The sequence below is a fragment of the Ursus americanus genome, chromosome 8 (genome assembly GCF_024610735.1).
Source record: "Ursus americanus isolate L20-20 chromosome 8, mUrsAme1.1.p, whole genome shotgun sequence".
In the NCBI taxonomy this organism is placed as follows: domain Eukaryota; kingdom Metazoa; phylum Chordata; class Mammalia; order Carnivora; family Ursidae; genus Ursus; species Ursus americanus.
Window position 1 is genome coordinate 31,338,653 of NC_142134.1, and position 21,302 is coordinate 31,359,954.

At 36.8% G+C, this 21,302-nt stretch overlaps 1 protein-coding gene across 5 annotated transcripts in view; it reads right to left on the reverse strand.

Annotated features, from left to right (window-relative positions):
- The window catches only part of STAP1 (signal transducing adaptor family member 1), a 44,928-nt gene that overhangs the window by 10,819 nt on the left and 12,807 nt on the right, over positions 1-21,302 (reverse strand). Inside the window, exons 3-9 of one of the 5 annotated variants that reach the window (XR_006775200.2) lie at positions 19,159-19,272; positions 16,026-16,082; positions 13,267-13,439; positions 11,680-11,808; positions 6,178-6,247; positions 3,341-3,525; positions 266-1,978 (exon numbers count right to left, since the gene is read on the reverse strand). Coding sequence is in view for 4 of the 5 variants with exons in the window: in XM_045771502.2 (XP_045627458.1) it covers positions 1,929-1,978; positions 3,429-3,525; positions 6,178-6,247; positions 11,680-11,808; positions 13,267-13,439; positions 16,026-16,082; positions 19,159-19,272 (690 nt within the window). In the remaining variant the exon portion in view is untranslated. Of the gene's footprint in view, positions 1-265; positions 1,979-3,340; positions 3,526-6,177; positions 6,248-11,679; positions 11,809-13,266; positions 13,440-16,025; positions 16,083-19,158; positions 19,273-21,302 lie in introns of those variants that run through there. The other 4 variants (XM_045771502.2, XM_045771499.2, XM_045771500.2 and 1 more) reach the window with 4 other exon arrangements.

Here is a 21,302-nt window from a genome sequence, read left to right on the forward strand (position 1 = left end):
AAATAAAATGAATTCTGCCCTTAAAATTAATTTCAAGTGGGTCATAGACCTAATGTAAAACATAAAACTATGACACTTCTAGAAGAAAACATAGGAAGAAAAATCTTTGTGATCTTAGGTTAGGCAACGAGTTCTCAGATACAATACCAAAAATAAAATCTATATACAGAAGCAAAAAATTGATAATTTTTACTTCATTAAAATTTAAAACTTAATGCTTTGCAAAAGATACTATTAAAGAATGAAAAAACAATATTTGCAAATTATATCTGGCAAATAACTTATATTCAGAATATGCACAGAATTATCAAAATTCAACCATAAGAAAACAAAAACAACAAAAATGTGGGCAGAAGGTTTAAACCGATATTTACCAAAGTAGAAATGTGAATGTCAAATAACACATGAAAAGATGCTCAAATTAATCATTAGGGAAATGCATATTAAAACCACAGAGACACCACTACACACTTATTAGAGGACCTTTTTTAAAAATGTAACAATACCAGTGGGTGTGTGGCTGGCTCAGTTGGTAGAGCATGCAACTCTTGATCTCAGGGTCATGAGTTCAAGCCACATGTGTGGTGTAGAGTTTACTTAAAATTAAAAAAAAAAAATTAATGACACTACCAAGTGCTGGTGAGGATGCAACTAAAACTCCAGTATCAATGGCAGATGTGCAAAAAGGTAGAACTGCTCGTGAAGAGAGTTTGGCAGTTTCTTATAAAGTTAGATGGACTCTTTCCATATAACCCAATAATCTCATTCCTAGATATTTTACCCAAGTGAAATGAAGACTTATGTTTACACAAAAATCTGCATATGAATATTAATATAGTTCAGTAAGTAATTGCCAAAAACTGGAAACAACCGAATACATTTTAATTGTTGGATGGATAAAAAAACTAGTTCTTTGGGGCGCCTGGGTAGCGCAGTCGTTGGGCGTCCCGGGATCGAGTCCGACATCGGGCTCCTCCGCTGGGAGCCTGCTTCTTCCTCTCCCACTCCCCTGCTGTGTTCCCTCTCGCTGGCTGTCTCTCTGTCACATAAATAAATAAAATCTTAAAAAAAAAAAAAAAAACTAGTTCTTCCTTACAGTGAAATACTATTCAGCAATAAAAAAGAACACTTGTGTGAATCTAGACATTATGACGAATGAAAATAATCAGGCTCAAAAGTTTTCAATGCTGTGATTGCATTTATATGACATTTTGGAAAATGTAAAACCATAGGAATGGAAAACATCAGTAGTTGCCAGGGATTGTGGTGAGAAGAAGGGTTAACTACAAAGAGAGAGCATCAGGGCATTTTTTTTGAGGTGATGGAACTTTCTGTATCTTGATTCTGGTGGTGGTTGTCAAAACATTGGACTGTATACCAAAAAGAGTGAATTTTATTGCATGTAAGTTAAATTTTTTAAAAAGAAAGAAGTATAGCCCTTGTACATAAGACACATCACACTTGGATTTATTTATTCAATTCACAGTTTCTCCTATACTAAAAGCTCCAACAGGGCCATATTTAATCCTTAACATTAACAATTTCTAGCCCAAGGACTTGAGGTTTCCTTCTCCTCTTAATGGCTCTGAGATCTCATGTGAGAGAGCCTGCACTAACTTCTTAAGTATTAGAGAGTACATGAGGAGAGTGGTTCAGCCAGCTCCAGCTGGCCACCAGCACCAGATGTGTGAATGAGGCCAACTTGAAACATAGAGCCCTGGTCACTGCATCAGCTGGTTACAGTTGTATAAGTGACAGCAAGTGAGACTAGCAGAAGAACTGCCCAGCTGAATCCAATCCAAATTGCCAATGCACAGAATCGTGAGCAAATAAAATGGTTGTTGGTTTAACTACCATGTTTTGGGGTGGTTTGTTACATAGCATTAGATAACTGACATGAAGCAAATTATATCAGATTCACTGTCACCCTAAACATTTTTTTTTAATTTTAGAGGTGTTACAGGAAATCCTTTGGTCTCTGAAAAAAAAAAAAAATAAAGTTACTTCTTATATTAATAATATTAAGTAATAGTTAATAGATTTCTATAAATGGTGTTTTCCTGCATTAAGCCTGTGTAATATATTATTCTGGCCATATCTGTAGTAATATCTTCATCCCTTATGGTTCTATTTTAAGAGAGATGTTCAGAAATTAGTATATAGAAAAGGTCAAAAATGTGATAAGAGGGTTAAAAGAACCAATAACTTATAGAGGACAGAGACTAAGGGGGAACAAGGGCATTGTGGCTGCTTTTATGTATTTGATGGGCTTTTTAAAACCCTGAGTTGTTCCAAAGCCAGAAATTGGAAATTAAAGGAAGAAATATTTCAGACTCACTATTAAGGAAGAATTCTCTAAGATGAGCACTGATCAAAAGTGAAGTGTGCTGCCTCAGAAACCAGTGAGGCAACCATCATTAGGAATTTTCAAACAAGCTGATTGGTCACATCTTAGAGATGTCTTCTGTACTGAGTGTGCAGGTGATTCCTATATAGAGTGACGCACAGTACCAGACAATTTCTGTAAAGTTCCTTCAGACTCTGAATTTCTTTATTTGGCATCACAAGACTCATAACTATGTTTTCAACCTTGGGCTTTTAAAGTAGCTGGCTTTTTAAATTTAATCAGACTTTTCAGATATGCCCTGATGCAGGTAGCCAAACAAAGTTGTTTAACCTCATAATCTGAAGGAACAGGGACTTATTTTGTTATCTTACATTCAGACTTCTGTCTTTATGGTGGGATAAGCCTCTCTCTCAAGACATCTACTGCCTGATGTCCAGTTCCCATAGTCTCTCCTTAATCTTCATCCATTTTAATCTGACTAGAGCATCTGATGTTGACAGATCATACTTTTAAGTCCCGTTTGGTTTACATGACTATATGAATATGATTTTCATCTTATCTCTGAACTTGTTTGATAAAGCCAAGTACAGGGGCGCCTGGATAGCTCAGTCAGTTAAGCATCTGCCTTCGGCTCAGGTCATGATCCCAGGGTCCTGGATCGAGCTCCACATCAGGCTTCCTGCTCAGAGTGGAGCCTGCTTCTCCCTCCCCCTCTGCTTATCACTCCCCCTGCTTGTGCTCATTCTCTCTCTCTCTCTCTCTCCCTCTCTTATTCTCTGTCAAATAAATTAAAAATCTTAAAAAAAAAAAAAACACACATACAAGTAGAATGATGATGAAATTTGTAGTCATAATACATGCCTTACAGCTTTTCTTTCTCTAGAATGGGCCAGTACTCATCTACCAGAATATATTGGTACTCCCTTATTGCCACAGGGTTAGTGACAAAATGACTACAAATAGATAAATTTAAAAGCTGAACTACATTCCTACCTGGTTGGTATTACAGATCATATACAGGGCAGGGGGAGGGTTGTTTTGTTTTGCTTTCCTTAATACAGCAACGAAGTGAAGAACATACCAAGGGTTACATCAGTTGAATATATAAATGGTCGTAAATTTCCTCGAGTCTCCTTCATGAAATAATCAATGACACTGAAAAGGTTTGGGAGTGTTACCTGTACAAAGAGAGTGAGAGAAGGCTCAGCGTCATCCATGTGAAGAGAAAGTAAAAGAAAGCTCGTGAAATTTAATGAAGATTACTGTGGGGGCGCCTGGGTGGCACAGCGGTTAAGCGTCTGCCTTCGGCTCAGGGCGTGATCCCGGCGTTATGGGATCGAGCCCCACATCAGGCTCTTCCGCTATGAGCCTGCTTCTTCCTCTCCCACTCCCCCTGCTTGTGTTCCCTCTCTCGCTGGCTGTCTCTATCTCTATCGAATAAATAAATAAATAAAATCTTTAAAAAAAAAAAAAAAAAAAGAAGAAGATTACTGTGAATTTCCTAATCTCTAGTAAAACATGTCAACACTTCAATGAGGTACTAAATGGCCAATGTTTCCTACCCATGCATTTTTTTTCTGTTATAATATCTAATTCCCTGTTGTGAAATTTCCCCCTCCCCATGGGATACATTTTGGTGGACAAGAATTGGGTACTCTGCTCTTCCCTAGTTATTTCATGAGAATGTGATTCAGGTTAGGCCAGAAAATGCTCCCTTCCTGAGGTTGGAACTTGAGTAGAGGAACAAGGAAGGATAGCAGATTCCTAACTAGATGGTTCTTAGTATGGTTGACCCTTGAGCAACAGGGGTTAGGAATGCCAACCCCCATGCACTCAAAAATCCATGTTATAACTTTTGACTCCTCCCAGAATTAAACACTAATAGCCTACTGTTGATCAGAAGTCTTACCGATAATCAGTTGATTAACACATATTTAGTATGTTACACATATTATATACTGTATTCTTACAATAAAGCCAGAGGAAAGGAAATGTTATTAAGGAAAATCACAAGAAAAATACATTTAGCAGCACCGTTCTGTATTTATCAAAAAAAAAAAATCCATATGTAAGTGGACCCATGCTGTTCCAACCTGTGTTGTTCAAGGGTCAGCTGTGCAAGTGACTGCTTCCTAGTCTCTGGAGGTCTTCCAGCTTTCCAGTTGTTTTATGTGCTTCCTATGTTCTTACATCTGCCTTTGCTTAAGTTAGTTATTTGGTTTCTTCTGTTTGACACCAAAGAACCCTTAAAGCCAGAGAATTTAGCATTTTAATATCTCACTGTAACAGGATAATTTACTTGGCTAAGAGTAGCTGAAATGTGTTGCCACCCCCAAACCAATATTTTTATACAAGTAAAATCAGGTTAAACCTGAATATCCCTAGAATTCATTAAATGGCAACCTGGTTGAGGAGTAGGGTAGGGGAGTGTGAAAGATGAAAGAACAATCCAGACTGTTAGCTTTCCTTACATTGGGGACTATTCGGGCTAATTACAGATAAACAAGCCCCAGCTCACCAGTCATAGAGGCACATTCTTCTTCCCTGACCATTGCTTCCAGTCAGTTGGTTATTTGGGTTATCCTTCAGCAATCTAGTTGTTTGTTTCCTTCATTAGAAATTTTGAAAATCCCCCAGGAGACATGGACTTGAGAGCTGAGAAGCTCTGGGAGGCACTTATGGCAAAGATGGAAGTGGGGTGTATGAATCAGCAGCTTCCCTCCTCTTGGCAAAGGCCACTACTGCATTCCAAGAAGGTCTAAACAAAAAATTCAGGGATGCCTGGGTGGCTCAGTCGGTTGAGCGTTTGTCTTCAGCTCAGGTCATGATTCCAGGGTCCTGGGATCAAGCCCCATATCAGGCTCCTTAGTGGAGCCTGCTGCTCCCTCTGCCTGCCACTCCCCCTGCTTGTGCACATGCTCACTCTTTCTCTCTCTCTCTCTGACAAATATAATCCTTAAAAAAAATAAAAATTAAAAAAAATAAACATTAAAAATTCAACCATACTGCCCCTTTCTCTATTTGATCAACACAATGGGCCTGGAGAGGCAGAGGCACTAAGAGTTCAATTTTAGAGATGTTAAAATAAATATCTTCAAGACTTATCAGTTCCATTTATGTGATATCACTTCCCTGGTCCAGTCTTCCCACCATTGCAGCCTAAGATCATGCAGCTATATTCCCTAGTATAATAGTCATTCCCTAAGGGTAATAGTGAAGATTAAATTAAGTGATCTATGTACGATATTTAGCTCTCTGCCTAATACATGACCTAGCGATTATGATATTATATCATTAGCCCCATGGTAAGTTGATTGGGATGGGAGAGGGGTTGCAGACCAGGAAGAAACCATTTCTTCATGATTATGTTGCTATTATGAGGGGGATTTCTGAACTTCTGCGTGACAGGTATTAGAGGACTAGACATTCACAGAATTTTTTCCCCATTAGAAATAAGCACATTGAAATACATATCATTGGAGGATGTAAAATAGATGTTTAACAAAAAAAATTTCCCTCCCTAAAAAAAAAAAAAAAAAAAAAATTTCCCTCCCTGAAATAATCGTATTGATAAAATCAGATTGCAGAGAAACAAAAGTAGAAAGAATTGTTAGCAGATTATTTTCTGTGCCTCCTCATCCGCATGCTCTTGTATCTCACTTCTCACGCTGGATATCTGCCACTTTCGGGGCTCCTGCACATGGCTGTTTTTTACCAGCACTATGTTTCTAGGCAAGGGGTCTGCTTCTCCACCTTTCTTTGAATTCTATGAGATAGATTTGGGAAAAAGCTGGAGAAAATTCATCAAAAACAAGGAAATAGCTACTCACAGGTGTTTCCAGTTCAATAGTGTAGTTTTTTCCTACACTCATCACTTTGTAGTGCTTGATTCTTGGCATGCTAAAATGAAAAAAAAGGGGGGGTTTAATCTCCATTTGAATATACTATTGGATCAAATCAAACTAAAGTGAGTATAAAATATCTCCTCTATGGTAAAACCTATGTCCCCATTCCCACAGTTAGTCAAAAAAAAAAAAGGGGGGGGGGGATAGTTTTTTTTATTTTGTTACTTACCCTGGTAAATAAAAAAAAAAACGTTTTTGGAGGGGTTACACATTAGGGATATAGAAAACCTGAGTCATTGAGAGGATGATTGGATAACAGGAAAAAAGGAATCAAGACCTGAAAATCTTTCAGGCAGAAATTATTTTTTAATGCCAGTAATTTCCAAAGCAGGCAACATTATAAAATCCTATGTAGGTACATACAAATCAGATTTTTTTATTCTCTAGATTAAAAGGGAAGTAGAAAGAATTACTGAAAGCAAATTACTTTCTACTCTACCTCATATCTCTATTCCCATCAGAAATCCCTGAATGGCTGTTCTTCCTGCTAGCTCATAGACCACCTTGGATATCTGCTAACTTCAGGGCTGACTTAGAGATATGGAAAATGATCCATGAGAATGTAAGCACAGTAGGTGAACCATAATGTCTTCCTCTTCTGTGGTCACATAGCACTCTAAATTATTACCACCCTAAACATGTGGTATTTTATTGACTAGAATTCCTCAAGAACAAGAAGCACAATCTATTCACCTTTGTCTTCCAGCATCAGGCACACAATATTTATGAAACTGAATGTTTTAAAAATTACAAGCCCATCTTATAGTGCTATTTGCTACAATTAATTTATATTGAGAGCAGAAGTCATAGGTTTGCCTTGAATTCCTTTGACTCATGTGACAACAGTGTCAGGACCAAAACTTTCTAAAGTTAAAAAGTTAAAAGCATTTATTACACTGGCATTTGCTTGAAAGAGAAACTAATTCAACATCTGTCCAATTTACAGAAGTGGTCTAAAGCTGTCTATCAGGTTAAGTTTGTTGGCAGGGCCTCCCACCTTCTTTTTTTTTTATTACCCATTTCTCCATTTCTGGGTCACATTCCTCTAGGACTGAACTACACTTCTTTTGAAGGGACTTTTTCTTCACCTACCACTCTATCCAAATAGTCTCTCAATTGAATATCATTGGAAAACAGCTAATAATTTTATTCCAGAATTTTATTCTAGAACTTTACTTTTAAAACATGGGATAAAACCTAACTAACCCTCTCCCCTCCTAAAAAAAAAATTAAAAAGTATTCTTTATTACTGATCTTTCAAGAATCATTAGCAGACTGGTGAAGGAAACATTTTTGGACAAAGATCTTACAAGTACTTTCTTTTGGGGTGTTTGGCTCTGGCTTTATTTTTATCCCTACATGAGAAGACTTTTTTATAAATACATAGTTACTTTTGAAAACTCTCACCCATTCTAATTAGAATTCCTGTATTCCTATGAAAAAAAGTGGTCATTATTCCTTGGAAGACTGATAAAAAGCTTGAAGGGCGTGATCTTTATAACCAGAAAGATCTAGGTTCAAATTCTGGTTCTATGTCCAAGTTCTCAGGCTTTATTTCTTCATCTATAAAATGGAGATGGTAATCCCGTTCCTCATAGGGCTGTTGTGAATTAATGTCTGAAAAGTCCTTAGTACAGTGTCTTGCACATTTAGATACATAGTAAATTATAACTGTTTTTACTACATTTTAAATTTATCATTTTAACTTAGTAGTTTCTGCAAGGCTCAGCTGCTTCATTTGTAAAACATGGAAAAAACAGTCTCAGTTTTTACTGTGCCTGAAGGAAATGCTTGTCAAGCACCCAACACAGCACCCACAAATGGTACCCTGGAAGTGGTGACAATGATTGTTGTTAGTAACAACTATTGTATCATCATCATCATTATTCATGACAAAGCTATGAGAGGAAAAGTAGCAAAGATTAAGAGTCTCTTGGAACTTTTGACTAAAAGGACTAAATTCTGAAACAGAAAGTAAGGTAGAAAAATAATTCCATTGAAGTTGCTTAGGCTTTGAATCTCATTTTAGACTTTTTCTTTCATATTTTGTTTTGTTTTTCTAAAGAAATGAAGATAGAGGAAAAAATGAGATTGATAAAATTTGCTATATTGAGGTGTTCTGATTATGTCCTCAAAAAAGAAATAACCTGTCTTTTAACAAGTGTGTGACCTTAAATGTGATATAAATACTTGTTTTTAGCTTCTCACCAACATTTTTGCAAAGGAATTAATTTGGGGTCAGTATTTTCTACGGTTTCCTTGGCTAATGGCTTTCCAAGGTATATATACTACTAACTTGCCATGTAGTCATAACAATTTTAAGAAAACAAAGCCAAACCACTAAGTTTGTTGTAAGAATAGCTCAATGTCTTGTGAATTCACACTCCACTGGGCTGGGTAAAGTGGGATATTTTACATTGAGAGAGGATCACCTGATAATTAGGCACTGACTGACTTTTGCTTCTTCCCAAGAACTACAATCTTCCCTCCTACAGCTGATTTGTTAGCTGATGGAGGTAATTTTACTTTCAGGCACTGCTCTGTGAACTAGCCTGTCTTTTTCAGCTAGTGTTTTACCAGACACACCTAGACTTGCACGGCTGTACATTTCTTCTACAACCTGTAAGAGAAGGAATTGGTTCTGTGGGTTGTTACCCGCTTGTGTTCAGGTGCTTCCTAATCACCTAGATTTTTTGCCCAAGTCTTTACATTAAGCTCTACAGTCTAACAGGCTAACATTCTACTACTCTCTACAACGGCTACCCTTTCTGTTAAACAGAAGGTATGAAACCTAGGCCTTCTAAAAGTTCTCTTTGGAGACATTAACACATGTAACAATCCCTAACATCACAGATATATCTGGCTCATAAGGAAAATTGGTGCAACAACAGTTAAAATTTTTCTTATCCATTTCCAACCATAAACTATTCCCCAGAGCCTAAATAAGCACATGGCCGCCCTAGCGTTAGAACTGGCTAATCTGGCCATTCCCCTCACTCTGCTTTCTAAATATGAACTTTTGGGGGGAGGACTAATTTTATGAAATGTTATGTTTTTGGGACCATCAGCTGTACAAAAGCATGAATTTCTATATGAATTCAAACTGGGAGTGACTTTACTAAAATTAGAATTATACAAGTTTGACATGAATTCCTTTGCCAGACTCTTTCTTAGGAGTTTTAAATATAGCTTAAATATAGTACAGATATAAGTAAACGCTGTGATGTTCAATTCATATCCTAAGTATAGAAACTCATTGCGTTCGGTCACAAACCACATCTACAGCAGAAAACACTGTTATTTCTGATAGCTCACGTTTACAGAAAATGCAGTGCAAAAGCTGGGCTAATTTAGACCATCTTAAAAAGATCAGGCTGCTATTGTGCAGAAAAAATGCGGTCTTTAAAAGTCATGAGGTCTCGGGGGCTTTGTTCGTTTCATACAGAATAATAATGCAGGGTTCACACGCTAATGGATCAAACACTCAATCCAACCAAGAAAAGAATAAAATGAAGGAAAAAAAGCTAATCACTCTTATGTGATTTAGCTTTCCAGCTGTTAAATTTCTTTTTAAAACAAAATTTGAGAAATAGATTTTATTTCAGTTTTATACGCTCTTAATTTTTAAAGGCATACTTAATGCAATTTCCTAAACCCTGAAAAAGGACAAGCTCCTTGACCAGGATGGATTCTACAGAAAAGTTCACTTTTCTCCCAGGGTTTCTTCTAAGCTCACTTATATGTAATGGCAGTCACAATTTTTATTTCTTTTGGATTTGTTTCAAAATAGCCAATTGAATTATAAATCAAGTAAATTAAAATTGAGTAATCTGTGATAGTCTACCATATTAGTTGAAATACATTAACTCCAAATGTCAGCCTTTATAATAAAAAAATAATGAAACAACAAGAAAGTTAAGTTGACATACTTATTCATTTTGTGGAAAATCACACACACACAATCACACACAGAGCTCTCACTTCACACATAGAACCGGGACCTGATCTACCTCTAACATTCTTGTCATCTATTCAGGGCACACTGCTGATGTATAAAGATAAGTTTCTGTTTATATGGAGTAATTGGCAAGTGATGAAGCTTGTTGGACCATGATTCACTGTAATTATTTTCTTTTTACTGCCTTTATTCACTATCAGCGTCTTCATATTTAATATATTTAGAATTTTGATATTTATAGTGGACCGACTGGTAAATAGATTCATTGATAGATATGTTACAGCTAAAATAATTTATGGAATATTATCCCCAGGAAGAATAGCAAATTCAAGAATCAAAGTTCTGGTTATGCTTTTATATGAAAGATAATTATTGAACATTTTCATTTAGAACAAAAACCTATATTTTAATTTCATTATCATTTGTTAAAGTGTTAACTAACCTGGAGTGCTTATTTATTGAAATGCAAGATTTCATAGACTCAGAGCTGGAGTGGACCCTAGCAGATCTAGCCACCTTAGCTACATGGAAAAATCAACTTTTGCATGTATTACTGACTTTATCAAAGGTAAACCATTTTACCAGAAGGAAATTCTTAACTTTGACAAGAGGCTCCAAGTGGTCCTTTTTATAGAAGTCAGATTATGTCACTTTGTTCTTCACAGTCCAGTGTCCCCTTGTGTCATTCAGAGTATGTAACCTTGTCCCTCAGTGACCTGTAGGGCTCAGAGTGATCAGTCTCCCCCCCCCCCCCAACCTCTGGAATCTCATTTACCACTGTTTGCTTGCTCACTGCATTGCAATCACAGAGGCCTCTTTTTGTTTTTGAACAAACCCAGCCTTCTCCTGCCTCTGGGGATATGCACTTGCCGCCTGGAATGCTCTTATCCCAGATATTGGCTTGGTTTGTTCCCTCACTTCCTTCAGGGCCCTGCTTAAACGTTAGCTAATGAAGTAGGCCTTCCCTGACCACTCTATAGTAAAACAACAATAGCAATCAGAAAATCCTCCTCTATACATCAACTCTGAGTGTTCCCATCATCCTCATCCTATTTAATTTTTTTTCCATAGGCCTAATTACTGTATATATGTTTTTTAGTTATGTATTTATTTACAGTCCATGTTGCCTTACAAGAATGTAAACTCCTTAAACCAGAGATGTTGTTGTGTTCACTACTCCATTCTCAATATCTAGAATATTTCTTGGCCCCATAATACTTGTTCAATAAAGATACGTGAAACGAATGAATGAATAAGAGAACTATACCCAGGATCAAAGTAATTTGCCCATTCTTTTTCCCTACTGCAAATATTAGCCTTGGCTGTGCTTCTATAACATTCTCTCCCTCTTCTTCTGTGTATATTTTTAGCCCCAACAGAATACATAGCAGGTGCTGATCTTGTGCGACTTTGCTTTTTAAAGTGATACCATGCTTTTAACGATTCCATACTTTTTAAATTAAACATACTCTGTCTCCTGCCGGATAGTGATAGAGTAGCTTTTACTGTCACTACCAGGTCTCAGGATCATATTTCCCAAAGAAGGGTTCTTCTCAAGCATCTCAGTTGCTTCTTTCCGGGACACTGTATAAAAACATCTATAGAGGTGAGACAAAAAACAGGATTTTTTTTTTAAGTGATGAAGATCATTACTTGAAAAAATGCTACGAAAATAACTCTGAGAGCTGCAGTTATTAACTTTTCTTATCTTAATTCCCAACTCTTATTATATTACAATGATATAATTACTGTTATTACAATCCTGTGCTATTAAATACACTTTATGCTTTGGCCTTCTCTCTCTCATCCCTCCAAACCTCTTTCTTTAACCAAAAAAGACCTGAAAAGTTATCTGTTGGTAAGTATGTAATCACCAGTATCATCTGAAAATCTAAGATAAGAATAGTGTATCCCCAGTTCATAATCTCAGTTTATACTTGGATAAATAACATTTGTTGGTGGTTTCTCTTCAGGGACACAAAGCATGTCTTTATATGGTTCTCTTATATGGTCTGTTTTAAATAACTGGTATTTAAGGGTATGTCTGAATTCACTCCTTGTGTAATATGGCTTTCTAATGGCATTGGTGCTATTTTTATGTGTACCATTTTTAAGAAAGCACTTCCCATTTTTATAGTAAGTATTGTCGCCGATGAAAAGTCCGTTTTATCAACAGAGAAAAATCTGGCAGGATATGCAATACCCTGAAATGTTAACAGTAAATATCTCTGACTGGTAGGACAAGGAATAATTTTAATATTCTTTTTTATCTATCTGTAATAAATATATATTACTTGTTTTATTGGGGAAAAAAGAAAAAGAAGCAGTCTTTGTGACTTTTAACACATCAGTACATCAGATGTCACTGGTTTCAGCCAAGAGTGATGGTAGGTAGTTTCAGCAGTTACGGTACAGCTAGACTATGCATGAGAACCTGATGTCACGGGTGGTACCGGACAAGTTTCCCCAACAAGAAGACCACGATTCCAGGGGGAAAGGCCTCACAATCTTAGTCACACTTCCCAGCAATGTAAGAGTAAAAAATAAAGGTGTTGCTGAATTCAGCCTGTCTGTGCCTCTTCATTTTCCCAACACCACCTTATATACTTTACACAGGGCCTTCCTCAAGTATAAGCTCAATAACCACTCACTGACAGGACAATTGAAAAGAACATTCAGATATTTAAAATTCTTTAGTATAATTTTCTGACAGAAAATCAGTCCATCGTGGAGTTGCATGGTGAAAAAAAAATCTTTTCCTTCTTTCTACATAGCAGTTTTTATTTAGGTTTGAGCTTTGGAAAGAATATTTGGTCTAAAGGTGTGGGTGGAAGGGGATTTCCTGTGTGGTAAGAGGGTTGGTTCAAACCTACATTTTGCATTTTGTTGATCATGACACAGAAGAGGAACTGTGGCATCTACTCAGATATCTAATGTTCATCCACATGACAACTTACTGTCCCTACTTTAATGAGGTCAAGGGCTCACTCTCTTTGACAATTAGAAATTAATATTAACACTCTAGGAACAATCCCCGGAGTTAGTGGTACACTTACGCTGGCATAGGGCTCAGTACGTCTGCATAATCTTCAATGGATTCCTTCTCCTTTTCTATAGCTGAACTCAGGGTCCGCTCTGTCTCAATCCTCCTTTTTTTCTCTCTGTCTAGGACTTCATGCAGTCGAATTACTTGCCCAGGGAGGAGGGACACGTGTAGAGGAACTGACAGCTGAAACAAATGAAAGCAGTAGGCAAACAAAGACAGCAGAATGACTAACTGGTGTTATCAAAAAGGAGACCGCTGTGGCCCTCAGGGGCTCCAGTTATCTGACACAGATGGATAGAATCGTGAATAGAGGATCTTGGTGTCTTAAAACTGCCTCTAAATCAACCAAACAGCTTTAACCTGTGCACGGTGCCCAATCTTCCTAGAAGTGTTCCTTTTAGCCTGGCACACAGCAAAGTGTACCCAGCTTGCACTACAAGCTAATTTGAGTAATGACAAACCTCTCGTTCATGCTGAGTTCACTAATTCTTGCTGCCAGGGAAGTCCCAGAGCACCTGCAAGGTGCCATGTCCTCCCACAGCTAACCTGGAATTAGCTCCCCCAGGCATATGACAACATGGAGTTGAAAGGGACTCTTCATTAGATGACTGAGAATTGGTAGTCAGAGGTCCATAGTCTGGTGTATTTGTGTGTATACTTCAGTCATTCACACGTTAGGATTATGATACTGCCCTACTTCGTTTTGACCCTTTCTAGAGATGTATTTTGGATTGAGCAATCTATGCCCTCCTGATATTCATACCCTTGATTTACACCTTCTTATGACCTATTTACATGTTCTTATTAATTCCTGTTGTTTCTATCTTACACATATGCATATATGTGAAATTTGAAATAAAAACATAGTAAGGGTATACAATCAAAAAGTTATTCTTCCAGGGGCGCCTGGGTGGCACAGCAGTTAAGCGTCTGCCTTCGGCTCAGGGCGTGATCCCAGCGTTATGGGATCGAGCCCCACGTCAGGCTCCTCTGCTGGGAGCCTGCTTCTTCCTCTCCCATTCCCCCTGCTTGTGTTCCCTCTCTCGCTGGTTGTCTCTGTCTCTGTCGAATAAATAAATAAAATTAAAAAAAAAAAGTTATTCTTCTGGATAACTAAACTAATAATTAGTGCAGTTATTTCCTTATATACCAATCCAGAAAAAAATAATAGAATGAGGAAAAACTAATGAAAAATCTGCTTATTAATTGCCTATTATGTCCCAAGCATTGTGCTATTCCAAATCCTCACAGCAATACTATAATACAGGTATTGTTATCCCTACTCTACAAAAAGGGAAAAAAAAAAGATTCAGAAAGATTAAATAACTAACCCAGGGTCACACAGATAGAAAGTTGTGGACCCAACCTCCAGATTATTTAATTCAAAAGCAAAGTCTCTGCTCTTTTGACTACAGTCTGTGTTTCTCAAACTTCTGGTAACGTTCTCCTAACAACACCATAGTGTGAATATACACGGAGTGTTCAGGGAACGTAGTAAGAAACAGCATTTACCGAGCACAAAATTTAAGACAATTTTTCTTGGAAATTCACATGAATTTTATTTTGTATACTGAATATACCTATATACTTGTTAATATGAAAACAATGCTTTTTATCCTTACCTCAAAGAAAAAAAAACTAAAAAACTTTTTTTGCCAAGCCATCAAGTATAATTAGCGTGCCAAGAAGATGCATCCCAAGGTTTTCTCGTGGTTTTAGTGTTCTCCTGATACCTACTCACATACCCTTGGGGGCTTGGATCCCAGTGTACTAAGTGTCATGCCACACAAGGTCGCTTTTCCACAACCCTGATACAGTTTCCCAAAAAGTGTCTTCCTCTTCACAAGTCAACATGTCTTTCACATCTTTAACTGGCCCCCTTTTCCAGTCTCCTGTGACTTCCCTGCATAGTAGCTAAACCTCCAACTTTTACCTGTTATTGGCTGATAGAACCAGCATCCATCATCTCGGTAAAGTGCGGTGTGTATTTCATATGACTTCAGAGCCTCACTTAGGAGCTAGCTTTGGACAGAGTCTGCAGTTAACTGACTGTAATAAAAATAGAAAGTTTTCTTCTCTAAAAGTATCAGAGAACATGGTGCTCTTTTGGGGGCTGGCTCTCAAAGTCCCTCACGTTTATAAGACAGTTGCTATAATAGCTTCATTTAAAATAATGGTGGAGATCCAGCTGCAACAGTTCACTGTAAGCAGTTGGTCTTGCTATTTTTCTCTGATAAGATGCCAGAGTTGAACTTGTAAACATCACTTTGTCTTAAGACTCACTAAGCAAATGTTTGAAGGTGAATTTTCGTTTTGATGGGCTCTCTGTTACATTGTTTATGGTATTCACAAAATTCATCTCTTAGCATTTTACAAATATGTATTAAATGAATAAGAAAGTAATTGGAAAGTATTTTAGAAGATGCTATGTAACCTAGAGATATCAACATATATAAAGGACCACTGTGTCAAAGAACAGGACCAAAAACTAGATCTCCCTGACCACCTGTAACTCTCTAGCTAGCATGAGGCCCTGTTTACTTTCTACATAACAATTATCACAATTTTAAATTATCTCGTTCATTTTCTTTCTTCCTTTCCATCCACCTGATAAAAATATAAATTTCATGAGTAAGTGTAAAGGTTTATATCTCTCCTTTTCAATTCTTGTATCTTCGACCCCTTTCACTCTGTATGGTTCATAGCCAGTGTCCAGTAAATATTTGTTGAATTAATGAATCAATCAAAAGCAATGTCCTTCCTACCTACCTCTGTTACTGTAAGAATGAAGCCTCTCCATTCTTCCCCACTTTCTATGTTCTCTGTCTAAAGAGGAAGACAAAAAGATAAAGAAGAAAAGACATCGACGATTGTAAACATTAATACTTTAATTAACTTCAAATAACTTTAGAATTTTATACGATTGTTTTGTAAGTCTCAAAATGTGTAAGCCATCAAAACCCAGCAAGATTGACAAAATCCATATTTTTCTATTGAAGCACATTGTTTTAAAAAATCAGTTGTAATTTTTAAAGCACTTTAATCAAAAGGAAGAAACAATTCATTTTCCTTTTTGCTTAAAACTATTAATGTTTATGTGTTATGAAATTTCAATATTTTCGTTTGTCAGAAGTATATAGCTTTAATATGTTTGCTTACTAAATGAGTGAAATTATACAGATTTACTTAACTCCAAAAAATGTAAATGTTAGGACACTTATTTCTGCAATATGTCAATTAATAGTTGATCCCCCCATTGGTATTTAATACTGACTGGCTTTAAGTTTGGGGCAACCACATAAGACCAATGTAGTTAATCCTTAAAAATTTCCAATTCTTAGCTCTAAATCTTATTAATATAGCCAACATTTATTAAGTAGTTATACGTGGCAGCTACTGCTCTAAGTACTTCACATACAATAACTGATTTAATCTTCATGGCAACTCTGCAAAAGTTTTAAATTTTTTATTTTATAGATTTGCTCATTTAACATATTTATTGAGTGTCTTTAAGCACTAGACAGTATTCCAGGTACTGGTTTGCTTCAGAGAACAAAGCAAAAATCCTTTTTCTGATGAAATGTTGGGCCTAGCAAGAATAATAAATCATAAATTTAATAGTGAGTAAATGTTATAGCTTCAGAAGGAAATAAATGGGAGAATAAAATGTATCTTAGTGTAGAAGACATTGGGAATGTCATGAGGGGTAAGGGGACGGGAAAGGATTGTAATTTTTTTTTTAAAGATTTTATTTATTTGACAGAGAGGGAACACAAGCAGGGGGAGTGGGAGAGGAAGAAGCAGGCTCTCAGCAGAGGAGCCTGGCGCGGGGCTCGATGCCAGAGCGCTGGGATCACGCCCTGAGCCAAAGGCAGATGCTTAACAACTGCGCCACCCAGGCTCCCCAAGGATTGTAATTTTAATAAAGTGGTCCAGGCAGATCTCAGTAAGAGGGTTACATCTGAGTAAAGACTTACTTCTGGATGAAGAAACCAAGGCACAAAGAGATTAAGTGACTTGCCTATGATTACACAGCTAATGAATAAAGCAGCCAGAATTCAACCCTAGGTGTCTGACTCCAATGCTGTGTTCTTAACCACTGCATCAGAATCAACTGGGAAGCTTGCTTAAAACGAAGATTCTGGGGCCCAGGGTTAGGGGTGGGGCCTAGATTTCCTAAGTATAAGTAATTCTTAGTATAGCAGTCCCCCTTATCTGTGGGGATACATTCTAAGACCTCCAGTGGAGCCCTGACACCACAGATAGTATCGAACACTATATAAACCATGTTTTTTCCTATAGATACATGCTTATGATAAAGTTTAATTTATAAATTAGACACAGTAAGAGATTAAAATAATGGAATAAGGGGCGCCTGGGTAGCGCAGTCGTTAAAGCGTCTGCCTTCGGCTCAGGGCGTGATCCTGGCGATCCGGATCGAGTCCCACATCAGGCTCTTCCGCTATGAGCCTGCTTCTTCCTCTCCCACTCCCCCTGTTGTGTTCCCTCTCTCGCTGGCTGTCTCTCTGTCACATAAATAAATAAAAAAAAAAATCTTTAAAATAATGGAATAAAACAATTATAACGATAGTCTGTAACAAAAGTTAGGTGAATGGGGTCTTTCTCTCAAAATATCTTATTGTACTGGGGCTCCTGGGTGGCTCAGTCTGTTAAGCGTCCAGTTCTTGCTTTTGGCTCAGGGTCATGGGATCGAGGCCCACATTGGGCTCCCTGCTCACCTTGGAATCTCCTTTAGGTTCTTTCTCTCTCTCTCTCTCCCTCTCTCTCTGTCCCACCCACCACTTGTGCTTTCTCTTTGTTCCCTCTCTCAAAATACATAAAATCTTAAAAAACAATCTTATTGTACTGTACTCACCCTTCTTGTGAAAATGTGAGCTGATAAAATGCCTCCGTGATGATATAAAGTGATATGAAAGACATAGGCACTGTGATGGAGTGGTAGGCTACTACTGACCTCCTGATAATAGGTCAAAAGGAGGATCATCTGCTTCCGGGCCGCTTACTGCAGGTAACTGCATCACTTTAAGTGGAGACTATGGTACTGTGAAGTTCATGACCAGCGCTTGCAAGACCAACTCCAACATCTTAGTCAATGCCAAGGTGTTCTCTTTATGCTATTACTATAGTTGTTGGTTTATTTTAATTGGCTCACTTTGAATGTCCATTCAAGAACAACATTTTTTCTATGTAAGTGCTGGGTGTGCAGTGATGACTTTAACAAACAGACCTCTGCTCATGTGGGGTTTAGAGTTTTATGAGATTAATACCATAGTTCACAAACTGTATATCTAACACAAAGTTGTTTTTGGAGTTTTTCTAACTGTAACGATAATGTTCTTTATCATTTTTTTTTCCTTTTCTAATACAGAATCCAATCCAGGATCACATATCACATTTAGTTGTCATACTCCAGCTTCCATAAACAGGTGTCCAGTGTTCCTTTGGCTTTTCTTACAGTGGTATTTCGGAAGACTATAAGCCAATTGCCTTGCAAAATACATCTTGATTTGTGCAATGTGGGTTTGTCTAATTCAGTGGTTCCCAACATGGATCATATTGGACATGTCTCAGATTCATCTGGAAACTCGGTGAATGTCAATTCAAGAACAACTTTTTAAAAACACCAGATGTGATCTCTGGCTTTGTTGGAGGACAGAAGTATATGGTTTCAACATGCTTGTATACTAAACAAGGGAACATGCCTTTTCAAACCCCTATTTAGAAAACTGCAGTTTTTGGCAAAAGGGAAGAAATATTAACAAAGTATGAGACTTGGCATCTCCTCTTATAATTCCTCTTTATCTCAGCCACTGGGTTGTGAAGAGGCCAATGCTATTTATAACCACAACTTGTTTCCAACTAATTGCTTCTCCTTACTCACCTTCAGTTGCACTTCCTCTTTTGGCAAAACAAGGGTGAATTTTGCACAATTCTTTTCAGTTGAATTCTGGCCCGTAAGGCATGTGAGGTCTATAAGGTCTAACTTGTCAACATACTGCAAAGATAAAGGAAATCTCATTAAATTATTTCATGGGTAACATACATCAGGTCTGGCAGGCAGGAATATAAGTAATCTCTTCCTTTCGACTGATTTGTACCTTGCATGATACCCTGGTTTTCAACTGAGCATCACAACCCTTCCAAACCCAGAGGACGTTTGGAAAATGTATTATGTGGCGGTGTGCTGGACCTGACTCATACAGGTTCGCAAAAGCTGATTTTTTAATTTTTAGGAATTTTGCAAGCCAGTTGCTAAACACAGCCATTATTAAAAATTAAACAATATAAACATACAATTATTTTAAAAACAAAGGTAATTAAATTCAAAACTCATCTTCTAATTATATCACTAAATAGTATTCACTATGCTCTGGAGGTTATTTACATCTTCATCTCTCTTTGATGGAAATACCATCTAATGGTGCATTACCGTACATTTCTTCGCAAGTCAGTGAGGTCACTTTGATAGGTTGAAATCAGCTATCCTGGAAGTATTTACATCCTGGAAATTGGCAAATCTTACATATTAGGGCTTGATTTATTCTTCATTAATTGTCATAGGGGCCAGCAATTTTTTTTCTGCAAAGGCTAGATAGTAAATGCTTCTGGCTTTGTGGACCACATAGAGTCTCTGTTGCAAATTCCTTTGTTGTTGTTGTTGTTGTTGTTGTTGTTGTTGTTGTTGTTTTAATACAATACTTTAAAAATATAAAAAATTTTCTTAGCTCATAGACTGTACAAAATCAGGCCACCAGCTAGATTTGGCTCAAGGGCCACAGTTTGCTTGGCTCTGGTTGAGACATAAAGTGAAGGAGAAAAATGTTAATGATGCAGGTGAAACTTTAAAGTTTGTTGTGTCTGAAACTTTTTCATTGTTAACAGAACAAAAAATTGACAAAATATTCTTCTACAATTCAGAAACTATTGTTACTTAGCAAAGAACTTGTCCATGTCGCTGACAAAGAGGTGAAGTTCTGACATACATAATTATTTCTTTGCTTTTCACTTATTCATCAATGTAAACAAAAATATCAGTCAATGTGCATGTCAAATCTCATATTTAATGGTGATAAATTTATTAGGGAAACAGCAGATTGGAAAACAACTCCATTTGTCAAATCATAATTGAATTGCAATCACAGTTGGCTATGGATCTGAGTTCAGAAAAATCAGTGAAAGTATTCTGCAAGTATCAATTGCCTATAGGGAAATTACAATAAAGAATATTGTTTTATTTTTTAACTGTGTGTTACACATTCTTTATATCAGTAATATTTATAATAGACTTATATAGATATACTCATACACACCATTTTTTCCAGAATGCTATTCGACATTTATCATATGCCACTAATTATGGGGATCCTATTAAGAAATTCCTATCTTATCCCAATACAATAAAAATATTTCTTCTGAACAATTGGTATATATGGACTGGTCTGTATGCAACTGGCCAGACTTGCTTTCTAGTATTAGATCAGAACCACCTCCAGTAAGCGCAGTAGAGTTTTTATGGCATAATTTTTTTCTGAATTAGCCTCATTCTTGACTTCTTTTTATTTTCCTCTGTTTTGCCCAGTATAATTTATTTTGCTATGTTCTTGTAGGTCTCCTTATTTTATTTTTCTGTATAAAGTAAGGCATAAAAATAAGCAAGTAAATTTTTTTCCAGACTTATTCCTATGTTGATGAAGTTAAGGGTACTTTGGTTGGCCTATTTATTTTCAATGAACAAAGAGCAATTTAAAATAGAAGGAAAGGTATAAGGGAAGCAGGACAGAATTTCAAATTACACAAGATCTTTTTCTTTTTTTTTTCAATAAATTGAGAATTTATTCATCATCTCTATAACAAAATGGTTAACAAAAATATTGCAATTTCATATAATTTTTCTACACTGAGAATCACAATGTTATACTTTTTTGCTTCAATTACCAAATATAATTTAGAAAATTCAATGGGAGATGGAAAATCTATTTCATTTGCACATATCAATACTCTTTACACTCTTTTGTTGTTATTGTT